This window comes from Microcaecilia unicolor, chromosome 2 (assembly GCF_901765095.1).
Source record: "Microcaecilia unicolor chromosome 2, aMicUni1.1, whole genome shotgun sequence".
NCBI lineage: Eukaryota > Metazoa > Chordata > Amphibia > Gymnophiona > Siphonopidae > Microcaecilia > Microcaecilia unicolor.
In genome coordinates this window covers 617,093,954-617,109,614 of record NC_044032.1, presented here as the reverse complement: position 1 = coordinate 617,109,614, position 15,661 = coordinate 617,093,954, and the positions used below count along the sequence as shown (strand labels likewise).

At 40.1% G+C, this 15,661-nt stretch overlaps 1 protein-coding gene across 3 annotated transcripts in view; it reads left to right on the top strand.

The window, feature by feature from the left end:
• The window catches only part of DCLK2 (doublecortin like kinase 2), a 341,471-nt gene that overhangs the window by 257,514 nt on the left and 68,296 nt on the right, over positions 1–15,661 (top strand). For all 3 annotated transcript variants that reach the window (XR_003940738.1, XM_030191660.1, XM_030191659.1), the window contains exons 8-9: positions 1,699–1,756; positions 8,271–8,390. Coding sequence is in view for 2 of the 3 variants with exons in the window: in XM_030191660.1 (XP_030047520.1) it covers positions 1,699–1,756; positions 8,271–8,390 (178 nt within the window). In the remaining variant the exon portion in view is untranslated. The remainder of the gene's footprint in view (positions 1–1,698; positions 1,757–8,270; positions 8,391–15,661) is intronic.

The window sequence follows — 15,661 nt, the reverse complement described above, 5'->3', positions numbered from 1 at the left end:
CCTTCTTCCTGCGAGACTGTCATTGGAATGCTTTGATGTTTCACTTATATATACTGTTGTTTATCAACATTTGCTTATTTCTGATCTGATGAAGAAGGGCTACCTTCGAAAGCTAATCATAAAATGTATAGTTAGTCCAATAAAAAAGGTATCATCTTATTTTCTTTTCTATGTTTTATTTTATTGCTATTGATTACCCTTCCAGCTGTATCCTGAAAACTATTTAAGACTTGACTATGTACTTTTGGGGATATTGACTGGAGTATAGCTCCCAGGCCGATAAAAATATCTGTCTTTTGGGGTGAGGATGAGCTCTCGAAGATTCCCATAACATTAAAGTGTGAAACTTTGTTCCTCCAATACCAAATCAGCGAATCACTGAGTATACACTTTGTCCCCACAATATAAGTTTTACCTAAGGACAATTTTTCTCCTCTTCCCTGGACACCAGATGTAGTTGGTTTATTGAATAAATCCCTATAGTTGTCAGTTTTAGCAAATGTACAACCAAAGAAGCACGATGAGACTTCAGAATTAAGGAGCATCAATAAATGAATTTATTGAATGACCCAACACGGTCCTAACCTCCAAATTTTCTGTGCTTGATGTTAGAATTCCAGTGTGATTTTTTTTTTTAATTGTATCCAGTGACCACCCATAGGGTCACTGTGAATGTTTGCACTGCTCTTTTGTTCATCAAAGAAGCAGGAACAAGAGGGGTTTTTATCTGTTACACTTGTAACCACTGACGCAGGCTTTTGCCAAAACACGGACCGTGTTGGATCGTTCAGTAAATTCATTTATTGACGCTCCCTAATTCTGCAGTCTCATTGTACTTCTTAGGTTCGGCTTCTGCTGTTTGTGCCTTGTATGCCCTCTCTTTGGTTTGAATTTTAAAGGATGGCCCAGTAATTGTTGAAGGTTAGTTATGATAGCCACCCAAAAACCATTTATCTGTTAACAATGCTGCATACTGTGGAAACGTTTTGTCACCATCTCAACATTTCAGACATCTGGGTGTGTTGGCACAGTCTGCCAGTGTTTAATCTTGAAGAAGTGGAGTGCCAGACAAAACCCTGACCACCTTGTTGGGCAGACTGTGGATGGACCTTGCAGGTCTCTATCTGCTCACATTTACTATGTTAGGTCACTGTTGGTATGCCTGACTATATGATGAAATAAAGGATTGCAGCCTACTCTGGTCCTTGACTATCAGGATCCTTTAGCGCCCTCTTGTGTAGAAAGTCAGGAATATGTTCTACAGGAGCACACACTGTTTGATCCAGAAGAGGACAGGTATAATTCTAGGTTTGACTCATTAATGGTAGCACATCTCAACTGATAGCTCAAATTTGACCTTCTTTGAAGCAGATTCATTAGTACCTCTGATTGACCTACAGTTGTTAACTGGCAAGGTGGGGTTTATTTATTTTTTGTTTTTTTTCGTTTGTTTTTTACTTGAAGGTATAGCTTATTAAGTTCACTGTGCCTTGTTTCAAACTCTGCTTTTATGTTTCACTACTTTTTTTTCTTTTTTCTTGTTTGGGCTCTTTATTCTACCAATTTAAGGTCTATTTGGAAGGTTTGGGACTAGATGGAAAGATAAACCAAAATATTTTCGTCACTATCTTTGATCTTATTATTGTGAGAGATTTTGAACATTTCTTTTGTTTGCTAGCAATTTTATTCTGTTTTTAGGTCATCTGGAAAAGAATTTGCACTGAAGATTATAGACAAGGCAAAATGCTGTGGAAAGGTACAGTAACACATGTGCCCAAGTACAGTATTTATGAAACTAAGCTGGATGACTCTTGAAAATGGTCTATTTATGGGGACATGCGCAGGGCAGTGAACATAGTGTGGGAAGAGTGAGGTGCCCTTATTTAATCTTGGTGAGATGTGGGTTAGATGTCGCACTTTTGGGCACATGTCTGTAAACTCTTAAATTTCCCTCACCAGGATTACAACAAAATCTTTCTCTCACATTGTCATATATTGTAGATTTAGATTTATTATTATTTATAACCCATCCTTATCCAGGGCAGTGACAATAAAATATACATAACAACCAATCACACAATACAAATCAATACAGCCAGGCAGTAGAGTCCTCCAGCAAAAGGGAGAAATGGCTACCACTTGTATCATATTTCGGCATTTTACAGCAATATATTGTATGGCCTATGCGTGTTTTATACTTTGATCTGTACCCTCCAGCCCCCCCTCCTTTTTCTCTTTTCTGCCTATCTCTTTTCTTAACTTAATTTTAACCCTAGATATGGATAGTTACTTCTTACATGTGAGCTCCGGTATTGCCTTACTTTGTAAAATGTTACTTGTTGTTATGTTATGAGCTCTTGATTGTGTTCGTCTCAAAAATCAATAAAAGAAATTAAACTAAAAAAAAAAAAGTCCAATCCAAAATGCAACTAAGGCAATAGTGAAAATAAGCCATGCTCAGCAGGATCATAAGCCAAACATTAGAAATGGTTCCTTGATAAATGTTTAAATGTCACCATACAGGTTTTCTTTTTTGATCCCGCAAGGCAATTTGTTCCACTCAAGTGGTCCAGTAACCAGTATTCAGCTTTCACTTCTGATTCATTCTCCCCTGATTTGTATGCTCTTGTTGTAGTGTTTGTTGTAAAGTGCTCTGGGTAGGTTGACATATTAAAGATTGAATTCATAATATATCTAATTACAGTTTAATTTTTTAATTTCTTAAAAAATAAATTCTATTCCGCACAATCCCAAAGTTCTAGGCGGATCACAACTCTGTTCTTCACAAAATGAAATCTGTTTTTGGGCTCTATCATTCCACATTAGGAAAATATAATCCTTTCCTGTTACTCTTAGTCAGCCTTAGGTTTGAGAGTAATATACGAGTCCCCTCTAGTGGTAAGATGGAGAAATACAGAAGGCAAAAGTTGTGAAGAAATATTTCCTTCCTTTTGTTTTAAAAGTATTTTCATGTAAGTTTGAGTGTTCCCAAGTCCTTTGCACTTTTTGAAAGAGTGAAAAATTGATTGTTTTGCATTCTCTACACAACTCAGGGTTTTGTATACCTCAATCATATCCCCTCTGAGCAATCTTTTCCAAGCTGAAGAGGCCTAACCTCTTTTAGCCTTTCCTCATGTGAGAGGAGTTCCCATCCCCTTTATCATTTTGGTTGCTCTTCTTTTGAACCTTTTCTAATTCCACTATATCTTTTTTTGAGTTATGGCGACCAGAATTGAACATATACTCAAGGTGAGGTCGCACCATGGGGCTAATATTTCGGTTACGTGCCATTCTATAACACAGCACCCAAATGCTCACAGATTATCTAAACAAGTTCTCAATATTACACGATTCCCAGTAAGGATTTCGCTCTAATCACAGCACTGAAACCGTACTAGTCACGCTCATGACCAAACTCAAACAACTGATAGCAAACGGCAATAACATTCTACTGCTACAATTCGACATGTCAAGCGCATTTGACATGGTTGACCATGGAATTTTATTACACATCCTCGAATACTTCGGAATCGGAGGTAACGTTCTCAATTGGTTCAAGGGGTTCCTAACTACACGCTCATATCAAGTGACATCAAACTCGACTACATCAGCTACATGGACACTTGAATGCGGAGTTCCACAGGGATCCCCCCTCTCACCGACCATATTCAACCTAATGATGACACCCTTGGCCAAACTACTATCGAATCAGAACCTAAACCCATATATATACGCTGATGATGTAACGATCTTCATCCCATTCAAACAAGATCTAAGGGAAATCTCCAATGAAATCAAACAAAACCTACATATCATGAATTCCTGGGCAGATGCATTTCAGCTGAAACTTAATGCAGAGAAAACCCAATGCCTGGTACTCACCTCGCAATACAACAAGAATAAATTTACCACCATCAACACACCTAAACTAAATCTACCAGTTTCGGACACCCTAAAAATTCTTGGAGTCACCATTGATCGACACCTAACACTTGAGAATCATGCGAAAAACATAACTAAAAAGATGTTTCATTCAATGTGGAAACTAAAAAGAGTTAGACCATTTTTTCCAAGGACTGTCTTCCGCAATCTGGTACAATCATTGGTACTCAGTCATCTGGACTATTGTAACTCACTCTACGCTGGCTGCAAAGAGCAAATACTTAAAAAAAACTCCAGACAGCCCAGAACACGGCAGCCAGACTAATATTCGGCACATCAAAATACGAAAGCGCGAAACCCCTACGAGAAAAACTACACTGGCTCCCACTAAAAGAACGCATCACGTTCAAACTTTGCACCCTAGTCCATAAAATCATCCATGGTAACGCCCCAGCCTACATGTCAGACCTAATAGATCTACCACCCAGGAACGCAAAAAAATCTTCTCGCACATTCCTTAATCTTCATCCTCCCAAATGTAAAGGTCTGAAATACAAATTAATGCACGCATCTACCTTTTCCTTTTTTTTATTTATTTATTTATTTATAATTTTTAATATTACATACCAAGCAATACACGCTTGTCCAGAAAGTGGTTAATTAAGAAAACAGTTAACAAAAAAAAAGAATAAGAAAAGAGAGGGAATGGACCATAATCCTTCCCTCAATTTATATTTAAACCACTAAAGTCCACAAATACGATTCAAGATTTACAACTTGGAGGAATAGTCCAAATAATAATATTAGCAAAGAAAAAAGAGCAAACACTGTAGAGCTGCAAGGAATATTTCTCTCTCAGGACACTTGAGTCTCTCTTTCAATTCTCTTGGTTGCTAAGAATTCAATGAGATGTTTAGGTTCTAAGAAAACATATTTAATAGATTGATATCTAACTATGCATTTGCAAGGGTAATGCAAAAAAAAGGATGCACCCATCTGCTGTACTCCAGATCTACTTAGAAGAAATTGACGCCTTCTTTTTTGGGTCTCTCTTGTCACATCTGGGAATATTCTTACTTTTAGTCCATAAAAGTTTTATTTCTATTTTTGAAGAAAAGTCTCATCACCCACACCTTATCGGGTGCCAGAACCACCGTGGCAATTAAAGTAGAGGAAATAACTTTTTCGGAGTCCGAAGACTCTAACAATGCTGACACGTCCAAAGGTGATTCTGAGATCTGATCTTCTGGTGTTTTCACCGACAGATAATATATTTGTAGAAAAGGTGGTATTGCTTCTGCTGGAATTTGAAGTATATCTTTAATATATTTTAATAACATTTCTTTTGGTGACATTGTTTTTATTCTTGGAAAATTAGTAAACCTAAGGTTTTTACTTCTTTGATTATTTTCTATTACTTCAAATTTCGTACGTAAATTCGTCAAATCTTTAACCGTCATCGCTTGAATATCTTGAGTTTTTTTTCCCTTTGGTCGATATTCTTTATTTTCTCATCCAACAATTTAACTTAGGTTTTTATTTTACTCATATCTTCCGTTAGAGTTTGAATTTTCGATTCTAGCTGGTTAATTTGAAGACATAACGCCTTACCAAATGAGGCAATCAAGGCCCACAATGAATCGAGAGTTACTTCAGATGGTTTTTCTAAAGAAGCAAACATTTGCATAGGTAGATTAATGTTTGAAGAAGTACTTATCTCAGTTCTCGCAGCCAAGGATTCCCCCGCTAATAAAGTTGTTTGTCTCGCAGCGATTCCAGCCTCCGCAATTGCGAGTCAACCCAGAGTTGTTCCCGTGTCTCAGGTCTATCAGGATCTTCCATGGTAGACGCCGTCCTGGGGGTGCTCGCACGCTGCGGTTGCGGGGGTGGGGTCCTCTGATCTGGGCTCAATGTTGTTTCAAGCACAAGCGTCGGATCCAGGCCTCCAACTGCTCCAGCCGGCGTCAGCGTGCCGTTCACAGATCGTATTCCTTGCACATTCTGGACGATTGAGTCCATAGGTCCGGTCACTGGGACTGCTTGTTGGCCAGAAGACACAGCACTGGCCGATTTGCCCCTTCGCTTAGGCATAGTGAAAGCTAGGATTAACTCGCCGAGAACTCCGCTTCTACGTGTTCGCTCTAAGCAGCCATCTTGAATCGCAGCTACCTTTTCCTATACGAGCACGCAGCTCTGGAACGTGTTGCCACGTAACCTGAAAACGGTCTATGAATTGACCAATTTCCGTAAACTATTGAAAACCTATCTCTTCGACAAGATATATCACAAAGATCAACATGTGTAACTGTATAATCTTTAAAACATCCAGAACTGTCTTATAATGTCTTTTGCTTTATCACTATCATGTATTTCACCACCATGTAACACAAAACCCTCTGTAAAACCAAATGTATATTCTCTTCTATTTCCAGTATCCATGATGAATTGTAAGCCACATTGAGCCTGCAAAGAGGTGGGATAATGTGGGATACAAATGCAATAAATAAATATGCAACGGTTCATAGCTTGAAGGTGGATATATACATGGACAGAGCATGGGCAAAGCACACCAGTACACATGTAAATTGTAGAATTCTACAACATATTGTGCATTTGTTTAGCACTCTAGGTGTGAGCATTTGCACCAGCTCTGTAGCTGGTGTAAATGGCCACGCCTAAAATATAGGCATGCTAAGCTGCTATTCTATTAAAGAAAGTAGACACCTACTTTCTTTTATAAAATAGGCACTTTGACTCTACTCGCTTTTCCGCTTTCTTTTATTTGGCCCCTTCTCTCTGACGTTCCTTACCCTCTGCTCTAAGATCCGAGTGCTTGTTCCCTCGTTTCCACTGTCTCAAAACCCACTTATTTTCTTTGGCGTATCCTTAATTTTGCACCCAATGAGTGAGTCCCTTGTTACTGGTTTCTCCAGGTGGTTTTTGGTTTCTCCCTGCCCCTTCTTGCTTGTCCCTCTGCCCCTGCACCCTCTTGATGTATTTCTTTTTTCATCTCTTTCACTTTATTTCTTCTGTCCTATTAGATTATTGGCATTCCTTTCCAATATCTATTTAGTGTTGTACACTGCTTTGATTTGTTGTGAAAGGTGATATATCAAGTACCTAAATAACATAAACAGATCTTCTTGGCACCTCAAAATAGGGTTGTCTATTTGTAGAATTACCTTCTATCTGCTTTAAGGAACTTACAAATTCAGGACAAATCATTTCTACATATTTATTTGGATTTATTTCCTGCCTTTTTGAAGGAATTCACTCAAGGCAATGTACAGTAAGAATAGATGAAACATGAGTAATAAGCAATTACAGCAGTAAAAATATTCAAATAATAATACAAAGTATGGCATGGTATACTACTTACAATGTCAACACAATACGTAATAGAACATTATAATTGATAGTGAAGGGTAAAGTAAAGATGTAACATATAGATAGGTAAGAAAGTAGGAAGAGTTAAGGGGGGACCTGGAGATCCCAAAAAGCATGCAAATACATGCTAACCAGGGTCTCCCCAGTCCTCCCCAATGCCTGGGCAAACCCTAATGTCATTCCGAGCTGGCGTAGGGTTTGCCATGGGAGCAGCACTCTTGTTTGGCGTGCTGCCCACTGAGCATTGGGGAGGAATACAAATGACCCTGTTTAGCATGTGTTCAGAGCCAACAAGCTCATTGTTTCACGTCCTTTACCAGCTCTGAACATCTCGCGGGAACAAATGCAGTCGCTGGTCTGGCTCTAATGGCCTCTAGCGCCTGCATTTGCTTCTGTTCATCTGCTCTTTGTTTTGCATCATTGTAATTTCTCATTTACTTAGATTTTGTCTTCTTGGAATTTCTATCTATAAAATAGTATTGGTTCTGGAGTGAGCTGCTACTGAAAAGGTGTGAGCAAATATAGATAGGTGTTCGTTAATTGTCCTGTACAAGTCTGTCCAGCAATCAAATCATATGACTGCACAAAATATTAGAGTTAAACTTCAGTGCAAGGCTCATGCATAGAATTCTTATGGTACACAGACCTTTAATGTATACTGGGGGATATATGCATCCATCTGATAGTACACGGTCAAATGGTTTAATTCCTTTTCTCATTCCTTCACAGTGCAACTTTTTTTTTTAAATCAGGTGCTTTATTGCCTGATTGTAGTCGCTTGTTTTATGTATAGTATTTCCAATGAGTGTTTTTGGCCTTCCCCAGTTATCAATAGGGTAGCAGCAACCACTAAACTTGTTTCAGTACTGGAGATGCTATAAATTATTTCAGTTTAGTACTGAAAGAGTTAATCCCAACAGGTTTACGGTGTAATGTCACAACATGGACTTTTTGTTGATCAAGTATATGTGAAACAAATGTCTGTGGTTCTTAATACACAGGAGCATCTGATTGAGAACGAGGTAGCCATACTGCGTCAAGTTAAGCATCCTAATGTTATCATGCTGGTAGAGGAAGTGGATACTCCAACGGCACTCTATTTGGTGATGGAGTTAGTCAAGGTAAGACTATTTACATAGAGTGAAACCATTTAAGAGTCTGGGCTAAATAATTATAGTCCTCTCCCTCAGATAATTAGCAGTTAAGTAAATTCCAGTGCTGAAATAGTAACGTGTAGTGAATTCAAATAATTTTGCACTCTGCAAGTTATGAGGGTATTTTTATAACTGGCGCCTTGAGACCACAGGGTAACATACATAGTAACATAGTAGATGACGGCAGAAAAAGACCTGCATGGTCCATCCAGTCTGCCCAAGACAAACTCATATGTGTATACCTTACCTTGAATTTGTACCCGTCCTTTTCAGGGCACAGACCATATAAGTCTGCCCAGCAGTATTTCCCGCCTCCCAACCACCAGTCCCGCCTCCCATCACCGGCTCTGGTACAGACCGTATAAGACCGCCCTCCCCTATCCTCGCCTCCCAACCACCACCCCTCTTCCCCCCACCTGCTCCACCACCCAATTTCAGCTAAGCTTCTGAGGATTCATTCCTTCTGCACAGGATTCCTCTATGCATATCCCACGCATGTTTGAACTCCGTTACCGTTTTCATCTCCACCACCTCCCGCGGGAGGGCATTCCAAGCGTCTACCACCCTCTCCGTGAAAAAATACTTCCTGACATCTTTCCTGAGTCTGCCCCCCTTCAATCTCATTTCATGTCCTCTCGTTCTACCGCCTTCCCATCTCCGGAAAAGATTCGTTTGCGGATTAATACCTTTCAAATATTTGAACGTCTGTATCATATCACCCCTGTTCCTCCTTTCCTCCAGGGTGTACATGTTCAGGTCAGCAAACCTCTCTTCATACGTCTTGGAACGTAAATCCCATACCATCCTCGTAGCTTTTCTTTGCACCGCTTCCATTTTTTTAACATCCTTCGCAAGATACGGCCTCCAAAACTGAACACAATACTCCAGGTGGGGCCTCACCAACGTCTTATACAGGGGCATTAAAACCTCCTTTCTTCTGCTGGTCACTCCTCTCTCTATACAGCCTAGCAATCTTCTCGCTACGGCCACCGCCTTGTCGGACTGTTTCGTCTGTCCACTGTCCACTGTTTGGACTAGACCAGGTAGGAGCCTGGTCTAGTCCAAAAATGTATGTCTCTGTTTTATAATGTGAATATATGTCTACATATATATATATTTTTAATTCTCTCCCCCCCCCCCCCCCCACCCAAAATCAACTTCTGCACCAGCAGCGAGGTGTTCATAGTAAATGAAAATGCTTGTTTTGGCAGGAGCATTACACGGGAGATTAAGGGAGTAGTTTTTCTTAATCCCCCATGATCTATTTTTGCTTCAAAAGTTAAACCTAAAAACTTTGTGCTACCACTTATATAGCGTTTTGAGAATAAAATCCAACAGACTCTTAAAGTCCTCCTCCTCCTCCTCCTCCTCCTCTTATTGGGCTGGATTGTGGTGGAATTCTCATCTCAGGCGTTACAAGTTAGATTGTAGTCGCAATACATGTTATTTCAGAGAAAATTAAAAACTTTCCTTTTCCAGGAGTGCTGAATGTATTATTGTAAATCGTAGATCTGTTCTAGCCTCTTATGATTGTGATACATACTAGACTTTTGTAGGAGAGTAGTGAAATGTACATTGTTTTATTGAATTGCATTTTGCGAAATTGGCAAATTATACATGCAAGCTGCCAGCTGATTCCACCCCTTGTCTTAACGTGTAGCTTTGTAAAATCACTGCTCCTGCTGTATATGTCAGCAAACACATTTGAATTTGTCAGCACACACCCTTCTATATATTTTACAAAAGGATCCACATTAAAGTGTCTGTCTTTGAGCTGTTCTAATCTGAATGAGTGGTATAGCAGAATACTTTGTTTAATTATTATCTTTCTTGTAACGTTATAGCATTGTTTTATTGATGATGTAATATTTCAGCTGTATTGTAATTACAGTTTTCTGATGTAACCCACTTTTGAACTTGATGGTTAAGCAGAATATAAATGCCAATATTTAAATTAACAGTAAGATGCTTTGCAATTAAAATTAGCATTAAAAAAATAAAATAACATGGAAAATACAAAACAGAAAAGTTCATGATTAAAATCATTAAAACAGGTTGGGAAAAACTTAAAAGAACAGATAAAAAAAGAATTGCACTCGTAGAAAAAGGCCTAAATGAGTTTTGATATATACATGGAAGACCAAGTAATGGTGAAATCAAGGTTGAAAGAAGGGACTAATAGTGGTATTCCCTAAAACCTATGTGAAAAACTGCAGCGATGTTTTTAGTAGTCTAAAGACGCTACAATGTCTGATGGCTCCCCTGAACTGTGTGCTGTTCTGTCTCCGCCCCTGTTTGTTGGTCCTGCCCCTCAATGACATCACCCTTTTTAAGCTCCTTCATGTACCCAGAGTGTGATTAGGCATGTTGGGTGGAGTTGGAGTTGGTGTTTGGATGGAGATTTGAGAGGCATTTGTTTATATATTTGGTAGGTTTTGAGTTGGAGTCAGAATATTTTGAGGTGTAGAGATTTTCCTTGGGGGTATGAGGTTTTGAGAAATAGGCTGGGTTTTAGTTGGGTTACTGTGTATGATTGGTGAATTGTTAATTTCGAATGAAGTGTTGAATGGTAGGTTGGTTTGAATCTTTGGGTGATTTGGTTGGGGGGGGGGGGGTGGAATCACTCTTGTACCAGGAAATGACAGATATTCTAAAAATAAAATCAGGAACGGTAGGTGACAGAGGGAAGAGTCAGTGCAGATTCCTGGTTTATCCCAGTAGATGAAGGGTCAATCTTATGGTAATCCCTGAGGATAAATTGAAGTTAGTGTATACTAATGTGAGATCTGCATGAAATACTTTTGCTGAGCTTATTAATGATATTTCTGCTGACATCTGTTGCTTTGTGAAATCTTGGCACTCTGATACTGACTTTGCCTTTGGTCCCTCATTCAACAAATGATCAGTATAAGCATCAACTGAGGGTCAGTACGAAACAGGTCAGAGCATTGTTGGTTTATAAAGCTAGTTTGGGACTTTGTGAGGTTATAGCTTAGTTTGAATCTGGTTGTAAGGATTTGGTCATTGTTCAATTGTTGATCTATTTGCATTTGTGGAGTACTTTGTTTCAGTTGATTTTAATTTAGGTGACATTGTGATTTTAGGTGATTTAACCTTCATACAAATGATTTCAATGACATAGATATGGAAATGTTTATTGGTGTGATGGGCATTCTTGGGTTCCAGCAGTTCCTTCTTGGTCCAACTCATGTGGCAGGGCATACTCTGGACTTGTGATTTGCCCTTGCTATTGGGAAGGTGGTGCAGGTTGCACTAATGTTAATTCATATCTACAGGATGTTCAGAGAAATATAAGAAATTAGTGATCGAAATTGATTGTATTTTGGTGTGCCATGAATCCAAACTGATTTGATTGTTTCCCCAGTCCGCTCTTTCTTTTTCTGTGTTGTATAAGGCAGCGCCCCCAAAACGTGTCTTGGGGAACCCCTGGCCAGTTGTGTTATCAGGATATCCACAATGAATATTTAAGAAATAGATTTGCATTCAATACCTCCACTGCATGCAAATTTTTCTCATGCATATTCATTGTGGATATCCTGAAACCTGACTGGCCTGAGGGTTCACAGGAAAGGTTTGGAAACTACTGGTATGAGGTGACAGTTGTTTAATATGAATTACAGACAGATACATAGCCAGAAATCCATTAAGGCGGGGGTCTCAAGGTGGACTCTGGGGCCAGGTATTCTGTCTCCTCTCCCCACCCCTCCTGCCACTGCCACAACATTATAGCATACCTTGCTGGTAGGGATGCCAGGCCCCTCCAGCCAAAGAGGTCTTTTTGCTGCCAGAGTAGCACTCAAGTTGGCGATGCATTTCATCCGCAGATATTGACACTCCCATGCATGCTCCATTCAGTCTCTGAGCGAGAGAGCCGGCATCAGTGGCCAAAGCACACCTGCTGACTTAAGTGCTGTTCAGATAGCACAGACGAGATTCACGCAGGATACCTCTTCAGCCGACGGGGCTCGACATCCCCGTCAGCCATTGAAACAAACGGGGGCCCAAGCCAAAGATGAGGAGACCCAGGCCCCACAAGGTCCCCCATGGCTGTGCCACAGATTACAAAATTTTAAACTATTTATGAAAGCTAGTTGCTGTGATCTGTTGTGTTGATAAAATAATACTCAAGTGTTTTTCACATGCTCGCTCTTTGCTGCTTGTCATAACATTTCAGATGATTCACAATGATTACACACAGAAGTTGAGAAAATGGCACATTTTATGCTTATACCTCATGCATCTGCTGTCAGTGCCGCACCACTGCATGGTAATGGGAGAATCACAAATAACTATCAAAACCGTTATTCAGCGACTAGAGTAGCTGAAGAAAATCTTGACAGAGAAATGAATCTTTTACAGTGTTCTGCCAGGAAGGGATTTGTAATTAGATCATGCCTTTTTCAGTGTTAGCTCAAAAGTGAGCTACATTCAGATACTATAGATTTTCTCCTGTCCCTGGAGGGCTTATAAGTTTTTGGCAGTGAAGGGTTAGGAGTGGCCTAGTGGTTAGGGTGGTGGACTGTGGTCCTGGGGAACTGAGGAACTGAGTTCGATTCCCACTTCAGGCACAGGCAGCTCCTTGTGACTCTGGGCAAGTCACTTAACCCTCCATTGCCCCAGGTACAAATAAGTACCTGTATACAATATGTAAGCTGCATTGAGCCTGCTATGAGTGGGAAAGTGCGGGGTACAAATGTAAGAAAAATAAATATTGGAGATTCTAGATGGAATGTTGCTGCTATTGAGATTTTGTTGCTACTACTTGACATTCTACATGGAATGTTGCTACTATTGGAGATTCTACATGGAATGTTGCTATTCCACTAGCAACATCCCATGTAGAAGCCTGCCCTTGCAGATCAGCAACGCAGCTGCGCAGGCTTCTGTTTCTGTGAGTCTGACGTCCTGCACGTACGTGCAGGACGTCAGACTCACAGAAACAGAAGCTTGCGCGGCAAGGGCAGGCTTCTACATGGAATGTTGGTAGTGGAGGAGTAGCCTAGTGGTTAGTGCAGTGGACTTTGCTCCTGGGGAACTGAGTTTGATTCCCACTGCAGCTCCTTGTGACTCTGGGCAAGTCACTTAACCCCCATTTCCCCAGGTACAAGTAAGTACCTGTATACAATATGTAAGCCGCATTGAGCCTGCCGTGAGTGGGAAAGCGCGGGGTACAAATGTAACAAAAACAAGATCACAAGGAACCATGGTGGGATTTGAGCCCTGCCTTCTCTGGTTTTCAGTCCATTCTGTAGCCATTAGGCTACTCCTCCAGGCTTAAGATTGAGAATTGAAAAGGCATTGATGAGCATAATGAGGTAGATAAAGCTGGGCACCTATGTGCAAACTCTGTGGGTACTTTTTTTTAGCTGTTGGATTTGTACTATAATTGAAAGAAAAATACACTCGAACTTATTTCCCAACCAAAACTTATCCAACAGAGAGATACTCGTTTTCTCCATAGCGAACTTTTTTTTTTTCCAACACAAAGACGTGTATAGTTTTGCATTGTTTAATCCCTTGCCCTCTCCCTGTCCTCGGGTCTTGAACTCTGTAGGTCATTGTTCTTCATTGCAAGGCCTGGATATCAGTGACAACTTCCATCGACCCTAAATACTCTTTCCCAGAATACAGTCTCCCCCAACTTTTCGGCAGGCATAACACCATAACAGTTAATCTGTTTAACACCTGCACCACGCATCTCTTGGTAAATTTGAGCTATGTGCTTCCAAAAACCCCACTTTGTTCTCACAAGACTGAGAGCACCATGGGTTCAAACTTATCAGTGAGCTATGTGGTGACAGAAGAAAATTGAATAACTGTTTAAAAGGTTGCACAGCAAACAAGTCTTCAGAGAACATTTAGGGGAAGATTAAAACTATAGAAGGGAGAGAGCCAGCATGAAGGGATGGGGTTGGAGACAAGTTGGTGGAGGTAGACAGGTTGTCTGCCATTTTTTCCAGTGAGGATCTTGACTCTCGCATTAAATTTGTTTTTTTGGACAGATTGGCGCTGGCTCGAAAAATGGCAAGGATCTCCATTGTAGATAGAAGTACATGCATTGTTAGAACAGCTGAAATTGGCTTTGGGTAAAAATAAGCAGCCTGTTTATTTTTACCCACAGTCAATGTGGGCAATTTTTAAAGCCATGATTTCCACAGGTAGAATGGTTTTATTCATAGACTAGTAAAACATGCCCATTTCTGGAGCAAATGAAATGGGCGCTAGCAAGGTTTTCCTGCCGAACCCCCCCCCCCCCCCACCCATCCCTTCGGCGTTGTGAAGCCACTCACCGCCATTGCTCTGCCACCTTCATCCACTGATGCCATTGCTCCGCCCTCGATCTTTGACGCCATTGCTCCGCCTTCGACATCATCACGTTTGACGCGAGGGCGGGGCCCATACACAGTGATTTCGGTGGCTTCACCACCACGAACCCTTCGAACCCGAAGGAAGTGCCTGCAGAAAGTGACACTGACGTCAGTGTCCTCAGAACGTTGAGGGTGAGTTTTATTATATAGGAAATGGTCTTGGTTAGCAGTAAGCAAGCTTAACCTTTGTAATGGGTCACAACTCCTGTCCTTGAGGGCCTTCAAGCTGGTCTGCTTGTCAGGTTAACCAAATTAGCCTGTTCTTAATCGTATGTCCCTGATGAATATTTATTGTGGACAGCCTGGAGCCCAGATTGATTTGTGGCCTTCATGGAGACAAGCTTCTATATCTTGAACAATTGACTTAATGACATCTAAAACTTTATCAACTATCTTCATAGACATTTTACAGGAGGAAACTAACCACAATAGCTAGTCAAAACCCTGAGCAGCCCTCACAATAAAATGGCCTACTGTTTTTATGTTTGAATTGTTTTATTTATTTATTGGGATTTATTAACCACCTATTGTGTTCTAATTGTGTGCTTATTAGATTTTCCATCACTATTATGCTTTAATCATATCTGTTGTTTGAATTTCAGTGCTGTTAAATGTATATATTTTTGATCCTGTTTCATGGTGGTATTATTAGGTTTCCATTTGCTATTTTCAAGTTTTCTTCTTTCATTGTATTTGTTTACACTTGTACATTTTACTATTGTTATTTGATGTTAACCTTACTATTGTAAATTTGATGTTAAACTGTACCTACTGTACACCACCTTGAGTAAATCTCTTCATAAAAATGGTTAATAAATCCCAATAAATACATTACAGAAACCAAGCAAC